Genomic DNA, 19,941 nt, shown 5'->3' on the forward strand with positions numbered 1-19,941 from the left:
TTTAAAAAATACCAGATTTGTCTTACAGAATATGTTTTTTTTTTATAATTAATCAATCATAATAAGAAACTTGCATTCACTTGGTGGTAGAGCAAAAACGTCTGGATATGACGGTGTCAAAGTGGTACCAATTACCATTAGTTTGTCTATTTGGCCGTCCATCTACTTATTTTCTTATTTCATAAAAATAATCAGCTAAATAATTAGTTTTGTAAGCATTTTAAAAAAATCTAAAAAATTAAGCTTTCCATATTACAATAATTATTACGAAGAACGATTAAAATGTACTGGCTCCTGATTTTTTATATTTATACATATATTACATTGTTGTGAATTCTTTTTAACCTTTACCCAGTACGTTGAGATAAGGTACGCCGGTTATTATGATATTTATGTAAGCTTGCATCAGTTGGTAAATTTAGTCATACAATATTTATATCTCGAAGCTAACTTTAAGATGAATTAGTAGGTAGCTCTTACAATAATACAAAAAAGTTAATCTTATTCAAAATTAATGTGAAATATTAATATAACATTACATTAACTTTTAAATTTCTCAAGTTAGGAATTAGTGGCTTTACAACGTTATAATTGAATGTAATGTAACCTACTTTCTATTACTTTTCTTATTAAATTATATACTTTAAGTAATTGCTCAATATAAATAATATGTACATCATATAAAAAAAAACTTGAATTTAATGTATCTACGTTATGGATAAAATGCTTCGATACAGTTTACATTGTAAAATACACGTAACATTAAACATTAAATATTGATTTTAAGAGAAACGATAATAATTATCAATGTTTTGTGACTCACATTTGATAAACATCCATTTTGTGGCTAAACTCACTAGAATTATTACATTAATTAGGTAATAAGAATATAATTTTCGGAGATTTCCTTTATTTGTACAATTTGAAAATCATTCGGAAGGGTGCACGGTACCTACTTATAAAAAAAGCAAAAGTATTCGAAAATGAAATAACGTTTAGTATTTTAATAGCATTTATTAATACGTGTTCACATTTGAAATATAGGTACCTACATGTAATATTATCTATTTTAAACTGCATTAAATAATATTTGGTAAATAGGTTTGTTTTATCACATTTTATGGAACAATTAATACAGTCACACATTATCATAGTCATATTTTCATTTATTGTTCTTTCGGTAGAGCATCCATTACGTATTTTATCTTTAACCAACTCGAGAGCAAGGAAGGTTCGCTGTTGTTACATAACTATGTATGTGCTTGATATTAAAAAAATATATTACAAGGATACTATACTATATGGACTCATGTTTTCTTTATTCATATAATACAAAGTAACAGATTCATGATGGTCGAATTAAAAATTATGAATACAATTTAAAAATCACATTAAGAATGTATTACACGAAGAGAACGATTGCACCGGAAGTTAATAAAACAAACATAATTAAACGTCGTAAGTAACATGTCGCGCGGGAGACGACAACACGAGCTGAGGAAAGTTCTAGATTTATCGATTTTGTGAAACGAATAAATTCACTACTTCATTACAAGCTGATTTGTACTAGAAGCTCGTACCAGGGGGACGGCATTAAGAATCTTTGGTCGTTGCTCCAACTAACGAGTATAATAAATAATAAATATATTTATGTTTCTAATATAACAATAACATTCACGTAATAAATAAGTATTTAATCGGTTTAAACGACATCGTATTTGACGAGAATGTGTAGCACTCCATGGTTATCGCACCTTTTTTTAAATTATTTACTTTATTTTACAAAAGGCCACTGACGATTTCACACGTAGTAATGTAGAATATTCGACAGAGGACTTTCAAACTTTAATAATGCCGATGATATCTCGACGTTCACCACACGTTTCATAATAATAATAATAATTCGCCACCGAGTACAAACTTAACAAGTAATCAATGAAACAACAACAGGCCGGCGACGGCGTCGCGCCGCGCTCACGAGTAGATCGTCATCAGGATCATCTGCAACAACGACAGCGGCTACGTGACACGCGCACACACGCGCACACACGCGCAAACACGCGCACACACGCGCAGCGGCCCCACACTCTACTCCTTTATCCGATATGGAAGCATTACACGTACTTGTGGATTGTCAAATTAAACACTACCACCGACGAAATAAACTCAGGGGGTCTTTTTTTGTTATCAATTTTATTATTTACATATATTAAATATACATATATAATTGTATTTGTAGATGTTGAAAAAGAGTAACTACTGAATTTCTTTGCCGGTTCTTCACGGTAGAATCTACATTCCGAATCGGTGGTAGCTTCACTTAATATAGTTTGTTAAATGACGATTCAAAAGTGCTTGTAAAAGCCTACTTGATTAAAGTTTATTTTGATTCGATTAGATTTGAAAAGAAATAGCCAGGAGGCGATCCTTTCATTCTCAAGGTGTGCTAGCAATCATAAACTCACTAATTGTATAATAACCTTTAGCACACGAGCATTCCTTAACATTTTTTTTTAATTTGAAAACAGAGGCATTTTGAACGCTTTCTGACAACCTACTGTAGAATCGTATACATTGCCCCACAAAAGAGTTACTGTTTTTATGCAGTCGAGTAACAGGAGTAACAAGTTTGTGTTTGTTCCTTGTACCAATGGTATGAGTATCACATTTTCTCATAAAATCATCAATATTTTTCCGTACATACAAAATATTACAGAATATATATTGAGAAGTAACAGTCAATATCTTGATTTTTTTTTAAATTTATACCTTCACATTCGACATTGATTGCGCGAATAGCCCTCTTCTGTAGCACAAATATAGTATGGATAGCGGCTGCGCTATCCCAGAGCATAATACCGTAATGGATTACACTGTGAAACTTACCGAAATATACTAAGCGAGCCATTATTTACCGATCAGTTTTCAACGTCGTAACTAAATAATAATCTAGTTTTTTTGACCGCAAATTGCGACTCGTCGTCAACGGGAAGGCCAAGAACCCGCCTCAGACGCACACTCACCTCCTCCAGCGACAGAGGATTGGACTTCAGCTTCGCGTCGAGGCTGCGGTATCGCTCTGCAAGGAAACGGACGTCGGGTATCACAACCGTGCACGGCAGCTCGACTCTACACAACGACACGCGAGGAGCGGGGAGTACCGTGCGCGAGGTGCAGGCGGGCCAGCGCCGTGACGTAGGCGGCCGGCGACAGGTAGGCGCCGCGCGCGAAGCGCAGCACGAGGCACTCCAGCACCTTGTTGGACGCGCTCACGCCGCACGCCCACAGCAGCGCGCGCAGGCGGTACGCGCACACGCGCGCGCGCCCGCAGCGCGCCGGCGCCAGCGCCGCGCGCCACAGCGCCAGCCGCGCCAGCAGCGCCGGCAGCTCGCGCGCGCCCAGCCGCCCGCGCACGCCGGGGTCGCGCAGCGCCACCAGCGCGCGGCACAGCTCCAGCGACGGCCGCGCCGGCAGCACGCGCCGCCACACGCGCCGCAGCAGCCGCAGCAGCGCCGCCGCGTCCACCTGCGGGTGGGCGGACGGTGAGGACGGCGCGCCTGCGTGGCCGACTGGAGCTGTGGATCGATATTTTCGTACCTCCTCGGTCTCCCGCTTCCCGAGCGTCTTCGCGATGGCGGCCTGCAACTCTGGCTGTCGAAATAAAAAACTCTCAGTTAGACGGTGCGTTCCGGGCGACCGCGACGACGGACGGTGCAGCGCGCAGTGTGTGCGTACCGGTATGGAGCGACCCTCGTCCATAAATTCTGCCGCGATGTCTCTGATGATCACGTTGTCGTCGTTCACCTCCCTGCGGACGAGGCGTTTCGTGAGAGCGGTCGGAGCGGTCTCGGGACCGATGCGTGCCGAATGCGGGGCGAGACCTCACCAGACGTCGGTGTGATCGTCCGTGAGGATGCGCAGCAGGAAGGCGGCCTCGACGTGCGGGCGGTGCGTGTGTGGTACCACCAGGTACTGGCCGGGCGGCAGAGTGAAGAAGGTCACCACCTCACGCGCGCGGGACTCGTGCGTCACGTCGAGGGCGCGCTGCGGAAGAGGGGAGGACGTGAGACTGCGTCGTCGTCCCGCAGGAGCGGCCGGAGGCGCGCGGCAGTACCAGGTCGGGCAGCGCGGCGGCGGCCAGGGCGGCGCGGCGGGGGGCGGCGCCGGCCGGCAGCTCGTACACGGCGAACCCGATGCCGTGCAGTCGCTCGCGACTGCCCGGGCCCACCGCGTACTGCTGCGTGACCGACACCACCACGTGGCACTTGCCCGCCTCCGTGCGCGGCACCTGCACGTGGAACTGCGGGTTCGTGTGCGCAGTGGCGCGGCAGCGCGGCGGGCCACCCGCGTTGTACCCGCAGCGCCACCGCCGCCGCGCGAGCACCGCCCGCCACGGCCGCTTGCCGTGCAGTGCCGGCTCGCTCAGCCAGTCGTCCGGGCCGACGTGCACCAATTCTAGCCTTCCGAACGAGCGGGCGAAGTCCGAAAACGACATCCTGAAACGTACGGAGAGGCGATCGTCAGGATCGGTGGCCGGATCTGCGGAGCCGGGCCCTCGGCGCGCGCTCTCACCAGAAGTGTCCGGGCTGCGCGGCGCGGCGCGCGAGCAGGTCGCGGTCGGGCTCGGCCAGCGCGCGCCACTGCAGGCCGCCGCGCGCCCACGCGCCCGCCCACTCGCCGCGCCCGGCCGGCGCGCGCACGCGCACGAGCGCGCCGCTCGCGTCGCCGTCACCGTCGCCCGCCGCCTCGCGCACGCGCGCCAGGCCGGTGACGCAGTAAGCTTGCCCCGGGATCAGCCCGTTCCGCAGCCTGCGGCCCGCTCCCTCCTTCTCCTGCCGACCGGTAGTTCCGTAGAGTTACGAGCGATTCCTGATATATTATTTCGTTTGCGCTTTCGAATTATTATATATTATTATAATCCTATTGAATTATTGTGTCCACAACTGACCGATTGTCTCATTCGAAATCGAAATGTCGAAATCTGTTGTGTGTCGTCTGTGGAAACTACGTCTCAAATTGAGACCACTCAACTCAACTGACTCGACTACGATTCTAAATGAGATATCGATATCTATAATTGAACTGGGAACTTCAGAAACCGAGAATTAGTTAGTCAGTTCGCTCGGTGGAGCTCGGGCGGGGTACCGTCGGTCCGGAGGGCGGCGTCACGGTGGCGACGAGCAGCGTGGAGCGCGGCACGGCGGAGTTGAGCACCTGGAACAGCAGTGCGCGCGGCTGGCGCGGCGGCGCGAAGCTCTGCACCACGCCGCCCGACAGCTCCTGCAGCGCGCGCGCCACGCTGCCGCCGCGCAGCGCCGCGTACGAGCCGTGCAGCCTCCAGCCCACACACAATACAATTGTAACAGAGTTCAAACTTGATGCCGTCTATAGGCGTGAGTATGACTTTAATCGAGGGACGATAGACGGCATCGCAGAACGACACGAGTCCGCTTTTAATATGCAGCTTACTTAGCGTAGGCTTTCTCCAGTAGCGGCAGCGTGAAGTCGTCCGGCAGAAGCGCGCGACTCGCCACCAGGCGGCCCCCGCGGACCGGCAGCCGGTCGTCGACCGTCACCTCGCGCCATACACCGAACACCCAGAATCTAAACCTATCCGTTTCAAACAATAGTATATAGCGTATCAAATATAATCACTACAAATCCATCCATCCATCAATTTACACTTACATATTTTACTTGTAACGACAATAATAATAAAATTCAGGTGATAAAAAGATGCAATGTAACTACGGGGAAGAGACAGGAGGCATATGGTACGATAATCGAGCGGTTCCGCTGCTCCGCACCTGAAGAGGCCGGTGTAGCGAGTGCGAAAGCTCTGCGGAGGCGCCACGCGCGCGAGCAGGCGCGGCGTGAGCGCCAGCGCGGCGGCGGCGCAGCACACGTGCGCGTCGCCCGCCTCGCCCGCCTCCACGCTCCATCTGCACACGCGCACACGTCAGTGCGGTTAACGATGAAGATGACACATTAATTATACCGATTTTCGCAGAAGGGTCGTCGCACTGACAGTTCGGTCATTAGTGTATCTTTGGCTCACCTGGCGGCGAACTGCTCGTCGGACTCGGGTTCCAACTGCTCGGGGGACAGATCCGCATCTACTGCGGTGTCGCCAAGAAAACGAGGTCTCGAACAAATTTCCTGTAAATTTATCGTTGTTATGATTAGCATAAAACAACAAACGCAAAACGATTAACCACTGCTTCCGATCCGAGGAGGATTTACTGAATTGTAATCGAATAGCTCAGTGTTGAATTGTGTTAAAATAATTGTTATTAATTAATTTATGGCGGTGGAAACATTATAGATTGTTGTCTTAATTCTGGTTCTTTAAACGTCAATTAATACGATTGAAAAGGCTTTTGAAAAGGCCCTTTTTGACAATATATCGCTGTACGTGAATGGACCAACAAACATTTTTTCTTAGGTTTCAACAGCGCCACCGACACCGTACGCGTACATACGTACGTCCGCCGTGAGAGACTACACTCCACAGTGACTCGTAGCCCAGTTCCCACGTCATTGATACAATATAAATCGCTAACAATAAACTTCGTGATAAAGCTGCTGCCATGATGTACTTTAAATTATTATTAGCGATAACATCCGAGTCGTTTGTTAAATAATATTACAATGTTCAAGAAACTTTAAATGCTAAGTATGCTGCTTACTCGTGTAGTAATGGCTAGTTTCGTAAAACGTTCACGTTTTCAAGTATTCAATACCTACTTTTATATTAATATTTTCTGAATAATTCTGCATTGAATATGCAGAACAGCTTAGTTGGGGTCGTACAAAAATAAGATCACTCCAGGTTGATATTATTTATTATATGCGTAAATAAAGATAGTGCCTAAAATAAACTCGTAAGCATTGAATGACGATACTAAATACGTGGAATGAGATTTGCTCTTCCCTTCTCTTAATATTTACGAAGAAAGTTCATGCATTGCGGACTGTTTGTAAACGATATTCGTTGAACGGCACGACTTTGGTAAGCGAGGCCGACGCTGATTTAATATTTGAACTGCTGGAGTCATTTCTTGCGCAAGATACCCCAAAAGTAAGGTCGATTAACGAAATATCTAAAAATTGTTTTTTTTTTTCATCAGACTATTTTACAAGTAAGTAAATCCAAGTGACGGGTTAGCACACCGTTTTATTGGATATTCATCCAATAAAATGGTTCGTCGTCCGAAGAAATTAACCTTTTATTTTCTGTAGTAAATGAATTTCGAGTTAGTCAGATAAACAATTTCAATGGTCGCCTTTCTTTATATTGTTTTTATCTCAAAAAATAGAATAGACACGTCTTCTCGCACAAAATATCGAAAGAAATCGAGTATTTAATTACAATTTATTTTTCTTTAAATCGAATAAAGTAAGGGCCATACATCATTACCTCCTCTATTCATTGGCTTGTATTAAATCTATAATAATATTATAAATGCGAAAGTAGCTCTCTCTGCCTGTCTGTTGCTCCTTCGCGGCCACTGAACCGACTAAATTAAAATTTGGAATGAACAAGTTTGAACCCTAAGGATGGACATATTACTACTTTTTACCTATCGGACGATCAACCCTAAAACGGGAGCAAAGCCGCGGGTGACAACTAGTATGAAATAATTTCCAGTCGAGCATGAGTCCACCGCTCGATCAATGACGTAATGAGCTGTATTGAAAAAAAATGACGACACAATTTACATAGTAAACAGGCAATGTCCTTCCGATACTACGACATAATATAATGATGCGAAAGTTATCTTTGACTTGGATTAGAATATTTTTGCGTGTAAGTCTCACCTAATATATTCTAGCACCACAGTAATATAATAGGACAACTCATAATTCTGCATTTCACCAAATACTTACTTCGGACCGCAGGTCCTTTCCATCAAATTTTTAAAAAGGTTCATCACAAACTATAGACTAAAAAGATATGGATTTAATTGATCTTATAAGTACCCACACATATATTATTATATTTACATCGATTTAGAATAAAAAAAAACTGAAGTACTTATATATAATGACGGATCGATAGTTAGTATTCGGTAACGACAAATATACTCGTAGCATAAACAATGGCACAGGAGTCATCGGCCGGCACTACCGGATGTGCGGATATTGCTGGCGTCCAGGCGTCGCGGACACAATCAGAATCACTCGTAAGCTTATCACATAGATTTAGATAACGTTCTAAATCCTCCGCATGCGCCGCCGGGCGAAGATGTCGCCGCTTTCCAAAACCGTGCTCATTACGATGGCGGTAACGGTGCCAAGTTTACAATGCGCATCGTTTCTCAGCGCGGCCGCTCCGGAGTCTATTCATATGGGCACTCACTTGTTTCATTACAATCGTAACAAAGAACTCTGTCATCGTATGCGTTCCATGCGTTCTGCTTGAGACACGCGGTAGGAGAAAGTTACTGCGATGTAAATTTTTGTCGTTTCAAGCGATTTATTGCCTTTTGTCGTTTAATGACAATGTGTTTACATTTAGGCAGAATCGTTGCTAGTAAATACTCACAGAGGACAGAGAGAGATTTTAGTGAAAGATATTTGTGTCTGTCTGTCATAACATCATCGCATGTATAATGAGGCGTTTGCTTCCATTGAGATTTAGATATTAGCAAAAATATTCAGTTTCAATATACACAAACACTAATCGAGACGTTCGTAGGCTTCTAGATCAATGTGCAGCAAAGGTGGAAGTGACCTTGAATGAAGCGATAACAGTGATGCAAGCGACGACGTGTCGGCATCACGGCGACCGGCGCAGCGCTGCCTCGTGTCGGGGACGCGAACGGAATGTAATATCGGAGCATTCGTAACTCCTGTTATACTGGCCGATTTCTTTCCTATGGCCCCATATGCAGAACCAAGTTTGTAGCGTGTTCTTTGTGTAAACGAATAGTTTATGGATTTTGAATCACACTACCTACTTGGTGGTAGGGCTTTGTGCAAGCCCGTTTGGGTAGGTACCACCCACTCATCATTCTACCGCCAAATAAATTGTATGGCTGTGGTGGGGCAGTTTGCAGGGTGGGTCCCAGCCACTCGGCAGTTACTCTACCGCCAATCGGCTATATTTTGTATTACTGAGTTCAATTCGAACGTCTAGAAAGCAGGATACCTGTCAAATCTTATCCAATTACGATCGTATTTTTTTTTCATTTATTTGTATAACAAACGGTGCAATCCTGTCTTAAAACTATAACATAAATGTTGCAAATGCATCGGTGAACAGTAAGCGCGAGTCGGCAGTTAGAGCGAGTTGACGTCGCCAGCAGAGCGTCTTGAAATTGGGGCAGCAGATATAAAAATAATAACCGCAATCTTTCAGTTTGTGCGATGTGATCCAGTGATCAGCGATATGAAATACTGATGTAATAGTCAAGTCAGTGTAATGAGTGTGACGCTGTTACACAATACATCGTACACCTTGAAGTTTTTCTGGTCGTCGACGCGACCGCCGCTGTCGGTAAGGCACGTCCGTAGTCACAGAAGTAATTATCGAACTATCGCGTTCAGTCATCGTAACGGTTCTCCGTTTCGCACAGACCGTACCGACTCATCATACTTATATACACGTTTTATTCGTTTATAAATGATGAAATGAAAATATATATACTTTTCACTCAGCTGGTCAATTATGTAAAAAAACATCGTCGCGAGCCACGCGAGCCGTCGGCGTTGTGTCATTGAGCTGCGTTGCGTGCGATTCCCGCGTGTCGTATTGTTCCGAGCACAATGTACCAGCGACGCGCGTGTTTGCACAGTTGTGCGCACGAAGGCAAAACCCATACGACGTTATTTTGTTATTGAAGAAAACTCATGATATATCTGATCGCACTAGTTTGTACTTATAGCATGTAAAATTTTAAATGAAAATTGTATTTTAAAATCACTTTTGACCAGCCTCGGCTTTGGAACTTTATACCCAATAACCGAGCTGGCGGCTAGTGATAGGTCGATGCTCATGAAGAAGACCTTACGGGTTTCTTAATCTTAAGACATGTATGTGCTTTTATTATTTTTTCATGTGTTTCCCTTATGGTCACTTTGGTTTTATAGCGTATGTTTACACCGTCATCCTTGGGAACGGACACCCGTCCATAACTTTCTTTTTTTTTTTTCAAGAGTAGTTTTGCGATTAGTAAAAAATTGAAATTAGTAAAAAAGCGTATTTATTTTAAGCTCCTCACTCACTCCATGCCAGTGCTACATTCATTCAACGATCAATTTCGTCTTTGTTGGTGGAATTACTAAATGAAATTTAATTCTCTATCAAATCACAGACGAATTATTTTCCTACTCAGGGAGTTATGTTGGAGCCAAGAGTATGAGCCAAGGAAACTAAAATTACTTATTATGATCATGTCAAGTATTGCAAATTGTAAGACGTACGTGTGGTCGCAGCCAGCGCGAGCGGTGAGCGAAGCGGCGATCCGCGAGGCTGCTGGCGGCGGCGGGGAACTCGGGGTCCTCCCACAGTGGCGCGCACACGCCCGCCGACAGACCCAGACCTGACACGCCTTTTCCTAAGTCCCCGCATTCGTCAGACTCGCTCCAGTATCTAGATTAATGTTCATATCCTGAGATAAGTGATAAGTGATGCTTAGGCGCATCTTAGGCGCACTCGTTGTATTCGATAGACAATTCATGAAACAACAACTACATAATATATTATATCGTCGTATTATGGCATATTAAGTAGTATATTGATAAAAAATATATATATCTAGTAAACAAGTAGAAAATGATTAAGTGTAACACAATAAATGAATAAAAATATTTCTGTTCAACCTAAATTATAAACGCAAGGAAAGAATGATTCGCCGTGTTTATTTGTACACACGTAACAAGTGAATAGCACGAAATAAAAACGTCCAACAGGCCGGCGAGCGATCGGCAGCCGCCGTCGCCAGTGAGTTAGTTTTTCAATAGGTCCTCGGCGCTGCGCCGGCGCTGCTCGCGTGTCCGTTATCGATGCGAATCAATACCTCGTTTATAGTTTATTGACCATTATTTAAAATAGGAAATCGATTATTCGCTTTATAAGTATGGTTCTTCCTTAATTTTCTTTTCGTATGAATCGATGAAATATGAAAATATTATCGACGACAACACAAAATTGAAAATTACTCCATTTATCGTTAAGCGCGACATTCCTAGTAACAGATATGCTATCTAACTCTCCTAAAACAACTAATATTCGAAAGTCCTCGTAATGTCATCCAAGGTCATCAAGATAACGAGGAAATTATGAAGTACGAAATTTCGATATTGTAAGCTTCGCTGACTTCGGACTCTGTAAACGTGAAAAATAGCTCAGTGGTGCGCCTTGGGGAGACCTATGTCCAGCAGTAGACTAATACAGGCTGATTATGATGATGATGATGATAAGAAATAACTCTTTATTGGGAATGCCTTATCGGGCAGTCCCCTTCACAAGGGTGCAACGGGGAGTATCGCTTTATGACGGTTTATGATCAGTAGAGGTCACTACGCACTCACATACATCAGGAAGAATTTCAACATCAGACGCTTTATACTTACAAGTGTACTTTGAAATGGAGTCTTTTAAAAAGTAAGGGTTAGTACTTCGTCACTAGTGATTTAAAAGATTTCAGAACACGCCACGTTAGAACACGCAGTCTTTAAAATCACAAATGAATAATTTTGTAGACATAGTTTATTCCGCCAGAGCTTGTCGCACTCTGTGGTCACCGAGCAGGCGAGATTCTCTGATATCAGCGTGTCGCAAGTACGAGAACAATGCTCAATGTATCTCTAGCGAATTACTATTGGCGACGTTGGAACAAAAGGTTCGTGTAAATTAAGATGATGTATTCTTAAACTTAGCTTAAATCATAAAACGATGACTCGACTCTCAGCATAACATATTACTGTGTTCCTTCCATAAACATTGATTCAATTCCTAAACGTTTTTCTTGTTCTATAAACGTGTGGCTAAAACAACAATTCAAATCTGGGCACCACGGAACATCTGCTGAAATTGTGAAGAACCTGCAGTTGTCAGGTGTCACTCATTCTGCAACGAGCGTATCAGAGGGACATTGGCAGGTTGTTATAGATGTTACTGTGCAAGACGTTACCTGTTTAAAGTGGAGTGGTGATCGTCGCGTCTCGGGCCCGTTCCCACGCCGTCTGCAATTTGACAAAGCGTTAAAACTCATTGACCTCACATCTATACGTATTATTACAATTTGATTAGTTCCTCATGGCCCGTCGTGAACCAATGAGCTAATGTACCTACATACATACATCGCATCGCATCTTTAAACAAGAAGGAAAAACCTTGGAAGTACTCGAAAAAAATCATCGGTTACCATAAATGGCGCTATGATATCAATATCCTAGAGCACAAGAAACGTGACAGCACTGTGTCTGCATTACAATTGTTTTGTCAGCGAAGCGACCTTCGACTTCTGTGAAATTGAGACTGCGCTACGGAGATCTAGAGAGAATCTAGAGCATCTAGAGTGAAAAATATTTAAAAAAAAGTAAAGAGAGTATCACTGCGTATTATAAAATCAATCATAATATCTTGTTTGTCAATATGAACGCGGTGATCTCAAAATCTACCGATTGGATTCTCATACGATTTGGTCGCCAATGGTCGAAGGGATTCATTAAGATTTTGCGTACGTTGATTGAGATATGACGAAGACTGTTGAATATGTCGAAAAATTTCATAACGACTAGAGAGTTGTAATTAATCTATGTATTAGCACTAACGTCCCGCCAGGATGGGTACCTAGCTAGTTAGTAATAAATAAAAATTGGAAGAACAGAGTCGCGACTATGCAATCCAGATATTTATGTTTTAAAGAGTGTTTTAAATATAACTGCATTATTAGATATGCTGATTGTATCAAATATTTAATAAAGATATGCTAATTTATCAAGTATTAGATATAAATACGAGAGTGATAATTAAAAGGACAGCGAATTAGTAGTGTCGAAGTCGATACCGTTACGAGACTGCGATGTAGCGTTATAATTTAGTTGACGGTAAATAAATGTAGAAATGTGAGCGGTGACCTGATGCAAATTCGTGACGGTGTGTTCGCCCGCGCCGGAGCGGCCGAGTACCGCCCGACCTCTAACAGGTGCCGAAATATACACTACCGGCATTCAAAGACATCCACCCGCTAAATGCCGACTAACCTATTTGGTGTCAAAATTCAACAAATATACAACAAGTCTTATTATTACGTATAAATAGAAGTCGAGAGCCGAGATATCCCAGTCGTTAGAAGGGATTCATTTAAACTGCTGATTGCGGGTTCAAGCCCAGGGAAGCAACAAAGAATGTTCATGTGCTAAATCGTTCTTTAAAATTCACTCATGTTCGGCAGCTAAGGAAAAGTTCGTAAGGAAACCTGCACGTGTAATCTGCTCAAAGAACCTTCGTCAAAGGTAAAGGAGTCCTCAGACAAGCCGTGAGACATTCACTGGCAGTTTTTTTACATAAATGTATCGAAACAGTGTCGATCTATGAAAAACATCATACTGGCCAACAAAAACTATGTCTAAGTTGATGCATCCTATCTTATACTTATATATATTATTTAAAATTAAGAAGCTACATTAGGTTGAGATGTTGATTTGTTTTCTCTTTGTGCAAGCTGTGTTCTTCTTTAAGTAATCGTGACACTTAGAATAGAACTTGCTTATTATTTTAATCAGTGCACACCTCGTTAAAGAACCAAGTAAAATAAATAAATAATTCAAATAAATTTAAACTTAGTAAGAGTTTAGATACTAGATTTTTACAAAGAACTATAGAATAGGTGAATTTATTTTTAACTTTATGAAAGACTTAGTGTTATGATACGACGGCACGAAATTTGAAAGCAAAATGCTAACATCGTTTGGCAAGATTTAAGTCATAATGTAATAATTAACCTCGCCTTGAATATAGTTTTACTAATTTTTAGCATTGCATATAAATTATACACTTACAATAAAAAATCAGCTACAACGCTTGAGAACTATTATAAATAGTATTAAATAATAGAGGAAAAAGCATGACTAAAAGGTAATTCTTATCCTCAGAAATCCTCGTATAGATTTCATCAAGGCATCACTAATATATCAGTCCGCCACCTGAAGCGCTAGACCGAGATGTGTTTTGCCAAGGGCCGTTCCATCAACTCACAGTATTCTTGCTAATATTTAAATATAAGTAGATGTGACTCCAATTTTATAGTTATAAAAAGGTTTATCGATAATAATCAGTCAAGCGTGCCTATAATCTAGCGCTTCGATGAGTCGAAACAAAGATTTAACTGCAAAAACCATACGTTCGCTTCCAATACGACGACGTCTGCACTCGATAGTAACATTGTCATTTTAAAAGTATGATATCATTTGAATTCGCTGTAATTCTTTCCGATGATTCTTAATCCAGTATCCAGCAATGTTTTGAACAAAACAAAAGATAGGAATTAAAAACTATACCCCGAAGTGTTTTTGTTTCGTGTGTTTTCCTGTCCGAAGCCGTGTCTTTACTATGATGGGATTTATTTCTTGTTAATTGAATCGACATACTGGCGGTACTTTGTTTCAACACAAAGGCAGCTGCGAACTCTATACAATATTATTAAAAAGCTATTACAGAACCCTCGTCTCCAAGACGAGTGATATAACATTATGTTGCTGCCACCGAGAGCGACAATCGTAACATTGCATCCGCGCGTCGCAGTGATCACTCCTCGATCGTTATCAGATTTACAACGACAGGAAAGCACACGAGTGGTAAGTCCTCTTAAAGTAGAAAGATACATTAACGAGTCCAGACAATAATTGATGATAGATGTCTAATTGTATACATTATCACAGGTATGATAAACATACATAGGTGAATAAGCTACACTTTGTAAGTGAATAAGTTTGTTCCGTTACGAACCGGTTTTCTAATATCGGCACGTCTAGCTCATATATTTATTTCTAGGCGGTCATACGCCTGTGACACAGGTGCAAGTACTAAACAAACTATTTCGGCACGTACACGATACAACGATCTCGAAGTTTTGTGATATAAAGACAGGATTATGATAAACCCAAACATACTAATTCAAATAACATATAATTAAAAGATAATGTATTTTAATACGTTGATATAAATAATTAACATTACTGTTAATATTTGCAACACTGAGCCATGTGCTAAAATAATTCCATGTGAAACAATCGCGCTAGTGACATTACTGTGGAGTAAATATTTGGATTTTTTTCACAGTCATGATGCGAATTTAAAAAGTCGCGAGATGATTGTTTACGTTGGAGTACAATGCACGATGCGTGTGCGCACTCCGCGATGAATTGCAGAGCAAGGTATCGGGGTCAACGAGGTCCACGGCTACATGGTTGCGACTCATTCGTCGACTTAGTTATGATAAAACACGAGGTTAAATAATTATAAGCAATATATTTTTGGATATGTTATTCAAGTTCGTCGAGTTATGTTTACGGTAACGTAAAAACTAAAACCGTGTCTGACAACTAAATACCCTCACCTTTGTAGAGCGAACGAAAGATACTCAGTAATATAGGGAACATACCTACTCAATGAACTAAATCTTACTTAAAACAATTCATAGTCAACTTGTTGTCATCAATCACAGTGATTATGATTCCACTTACTTTATAATGTTACAGACTGATCAAATAATTAAATCCGAAGGTTTAATCTATAACCTGGTAAGCAGTTTGGCGATGTGGCAACCCTAGAGTGCGAGCGTCAATGAGTTCAGCAAAAGCAGTGGGACAAAGTCGACTACTAGAGACTTATTAGTCGAAAGCCGACTTGCATCGTGTGCGGAACACAGTGCAGATTTCGGTCACTTTCTCCGGCGCCGCTGCTCTTCAAATACCTTGGCATTTGTATTGCGCATTTTGCATATTGGCCGAGAGACATTTAACTAGTTGCGTTCGTTTTATTTCATTGAAGATTTTATGTCTTTAATTTTATACTAACATAACGAAGTTCACATAAATAACTCCGTTCCGTCGGTTACTCGCGTTTCAATGTTGTTATCAATAAATAATAAGTTATTACTTATTTATAAAGTTATAAGAAAGCCTTTTTATTGAGGAAGGTCATTAGTTACTACTAATAACCTTCCTCAATAAAATACTTCTTGATTGCTTGAAGTGCGTTTAATCATACGATTCCTCCTGATTTACTTGTCACTTGTAACAATAGTTCACGTTATAAGCTGATCCATGCGGATGCTGAGACACTATAAATAAAAAATGTTGCATTTCATTAAACGGCACACAGAACGCATGCGCATACGACATACGACGAGGTCGCGTTGTTTACATTTCTGACGTCACATTAACCTACTGTCCGAAAAAAGCTACCGTTCTACTCGAATTACCACCAAGTCTACAATCCACTTACAACCGCTGCAAGCTTTATACGATTTCAAATTTTAAAAGGGATAAAACGCGTGGACTTATTTGCACTGAGCTAGTATAATTACAGGCCCAAGAAACATGTCATATAAGACGTTGAAGTCAGTGACGAACCGACGCGCAACGGTGAGAAAGCGCAAACTACTTCTTTAGCTGGCTTCTCACGGCGTGTGAGTTCACGGGCGTTTACAGTTTGCGACTTTTGGTGGATCCGACAAACTTTTGCAGCCACGGCGAAGGAGGCCAACAAGCATCGTGAGACATTTCCTGGACTAACTTTCTTAAGCTTGATGAGAGATGATATAAATTGTTGAACTGATAATCGTGTTGCTTGTGAGGTGTGAATATTACTAGCGGAAGTACTCGTGTTATTGTAGAAATTTGTAACGACAGACCGTCGTGATGTTTCTGTAGAGGCGATATCAGACACGAGGAATGTTGACTCGGGTGAATATTTATTATGATACCGAACGCCAATACCAGAATTTTGTCCGAATTAATTTATTTGTACATACATTAACAGCCTGTAAATTTCCCACTGCTGGGCTAAGGCCTCCTCTCCCTTTGAGGAAAAGGTTTGGAGCATATTCCACCACGCTGCTCCAATGCGGGTTGATGGAATTTTTAATTTATTTGTAACTTTTGTATCATTTATTACATTTTATATCAAGCGACACATTTAGTCGTGTCACAATGAGTAAAAGATGCGAGATAAACGAAAAAGGAACCGTCTGATTCCACCTTAAGGTATTCAACGACACACTTTGCTGCGCGCACTGCTAAACTGCTGCGCTCTCCAAAAAGATAAATAATATACATAATGTTGCCGCTATATTACAACTCTAATGGTTCGGTAGCGGTGAATTTATGTATCGTTTATAACAACCTCAGCCTTGAAGTATTCACTTGTCAGTGATAGATACGCGATGCCCGCATATACTGTGAGCGTATGCCCATTTGATAATTGCAAACTTTTACACGCATCGAGTGTGTATGTATGTGTGTGTGTATCTGACTTCACTACTTCAGTTTAGAACTCATTGTGAGCGGGCTAAAGTACTTCGAAAATTTTACATAGGATAAAATACTATTACAGAGGTGCAGAGGTGAATAAGGAAATCATTCCATAGGAAGAGACGACATTACAAAGTATAAGCATATGACGTATTCACTCGAAACATGTCCCAAAAACAAGTCATGAACAACATGTGACGATCGAAATTACTACTTACTTCTAATGTATTAACAATAATATAAAGTATTAATACATCGCCTTAGAGGACACCGCAGCGAACACGATATTCATTTTTATGCTTCGATATGTGTTAATTGAGATTCAAGGAATTCAAATAATAACACGTAAATTCAGATACCATTTAAATTGTTGCTGAATTTTATAAGTTAGCAATGTTGATCAGTAACTCTTTGACATACTATGACAGATAAGCGTAAATTTTCGCTGCTGAAAGGTACTTCTACAAGTTCTACATCAGACACAATGTTAGCCCGTTTCGTTTAAGGTAGGCGAATTGAATCGAACGATTATACAGCATATAGGTGTGCAGCGAACCTTTAATTTAAAATTAGTTTGATGAGTGACCTAAAACTCACTCGTTATTCCGTTGGTCTTGTGCAGCGCGGGCGGCGCGGGCGTCGCGGCGCCGGGAGCAGGCTGCGACGGCGCCGCGCGCGTTCGCATAAACTTCTTCATGATGCGCGCGCGCGCCTTTTATTACTGAACATCCACATCACAGCTAAATTGCAATCAGCTTATCCTAGAAGTAATAAAATATAATTTGAGTGGAGTGTGGAATTGTTAATTGGATTATATTATTGATTGAAACAAATCGAGTTTACAATAATTGACAGAACGTCTGTTTACCGTAGATTTTTCGATAATGGTAACGCAGGTAATCTATATCAGATCTTGCAAAGAAAATATTTGTAAGAAAACAAAAGCATTTTTTGTAGGTACCTATTTATGACCATGTGAATTACCTACGTATATGATATAAGTGTGATAGTATATATTAGTACCTGTTATGAATCAGAAAGTAACGCTGTCTGTCTGTTACGCTTTCATGGCTACCAATAACTCTTTTAAAATTTGGTTTTCTTTCCTTTAATTCACTCCTCGAGGGCAAAGTTGTTCATTGAAGGTTTGCGTGGATTTTCAATTTGACGTTAAATTGAAAAAAATAACAAAATAAGATAAGGAATTTTAAAATTCCTTTCATATTAGTGGCAGTTATGGGAGATAAAGGCAGGCGGTGCAGCTGCAGTTTACCAAGATAGTAATGTAATAATGAATATTTAAGCTTTTCTAATAAAGAGTATTTAACAACTGACAACCGAAGATACGAACATGGCAGTTACTAGCATTGCTATTGTTTAAATAAAAAAGGGAAAGGACGAAAGAATTCATACCATTAGTAGCCTTAAAGCCTAGAATAGTAGTAGTCTCTTACCAATACATTTAGTACTTTTCACGTGATTGACGCACAAAGCAAAAAATATTATATAACTTATATATTATTTTATATAAATATAATATGTAGAACATGTCACAAGATGCAGCGTGTTATTATCTTTATGATATCATAAATAAAATGTAGACCGTTCGTGTTAGAAATAGGAAGGATTTATGATACAATCATAAAGGCCAATAAAAGCACACGGTAAATAATCAATAAATATGTTAAGTTATTGACTATTTAAGTTCCTAACTAGAAAAATATTGGTATTTAGAAATGATTTAAGAACCCTCAATACCGGCCACTTAGTATCTGTGGCATTATTAGAATAAATCAGTAGAGATCTAAATAATAATAAAATCTAAAGAACAGATTTACTTATTACATATTATACTCTTACATATTAATTCTTTAAATGAAATCAAAGAAACTAAGTGACGGTACAAAAATGTCTGCGTTCTAGAATTTCATTGCAATGATATTACGTACTGTACTTCTAAGCGCTCATTAATAATAATATGATATAATACGTGAAGGCAGCGAAAACGGCGAGGCTCGTGCGCCGGCGCATCAATAGTCTTTGATCCATATACTACTACTTACCGTTTGCCGGTGGTGAGGGCAACGGTAATCCGATCTGACACAATTATCTGACCGTCGCTAACACTGGTAAAGGAACGTCACTCGCGATCTTTCACGCCGCACGCATCGCAGAATAACGTATACAGAACATTCGTGCTACGCGCGCGCCGGCTCGGCGATGACTACCGAAGTACTGACTTGACGTTGACAGCGTATTCTATAGTACTATGATATGGTTTGGCCTCTATTGAAGGAAGCGTGAACTGTGCGAACGACTTGCAAGTGGCCGGCGGCCGCAGACTTTCGGCGCCAATCACCACGGAGGTGAGCGCGGGATTCGCAATTCGCCGTTATTACTTGCGACCGCGGACAGTGTACCGAGTAATATTATGATATTAACACCGAAAATTTT

General features: G+C 41.4%; 1 protein-coding gene across 2 annotated transcripts; it reads right to left on the minus strand.

The window, feature by feature from the left end:
- Window positions 1-1,008: 1,008 nt before the first annotated feature.
- On the minus strand, window positions 1,009-19,739 carry LOC125070159 (calpain-A-like). Of its 2 annotated transcripts, XM_047679892.1 has the most exons (16): window positions 19,551-19,739; window positions 18,085-18,248; window positions 12,141-12,192; window positions 10,429-10,597; window positions 6,059-6,159; window positions 5,808-5,942; window positions 5,470-5,610; window positions 5,146-5,335; window positions 4,573-4,832; window positions 4,115-4,496; window positions 3,887-4,044; window positions 3,736-3,808; window positions 3,598-3,651; window positions 3,162-3,525; window positions 3,024-3,079; window positions 1,009-2,001 (listed from the first exon to the last, which is right to left on the minus strand). In XM_047679892.1, the coding sequence occupies exons 2-16, from the start codon at window positions 18,182-18,184 to the stop codon at window positions 1,975-1,977; spliced, it is 2,262 nt and encodes a 753-aa protein (XP_047535848.1). In that variant the 5' UTR covers window positions 18,185-18,248; window positions 19,551-19,739; the 3' UTR covers window positions 1,009-1,974. The 2 variants fall into 2 exon arrangements, with proteins under 2 accessions (XP_047535848.1, XP_047535847.1); XM_047679891.1 differs by having other exon boundaries at window positions 3,162-3,651.
- Between the last annotated feature and the right edge of the window lie 202 nt (window positions 19,740-19,941).

The sequence above is a fragment of the Vanessa atalanta genome, chromosome 16 (assembly GCF_905147765.1).
Source record: "Vanessa atalanta chromosome 16, ilVanAtal1.2, whole genome shotgun sequence".
Lineage (NCBI taxonomy): Eukaryota > Metazoa > Arthropoda > Insecta > Lepidoptera > Nymphalidae > Vanessa > Vanessa atalanta.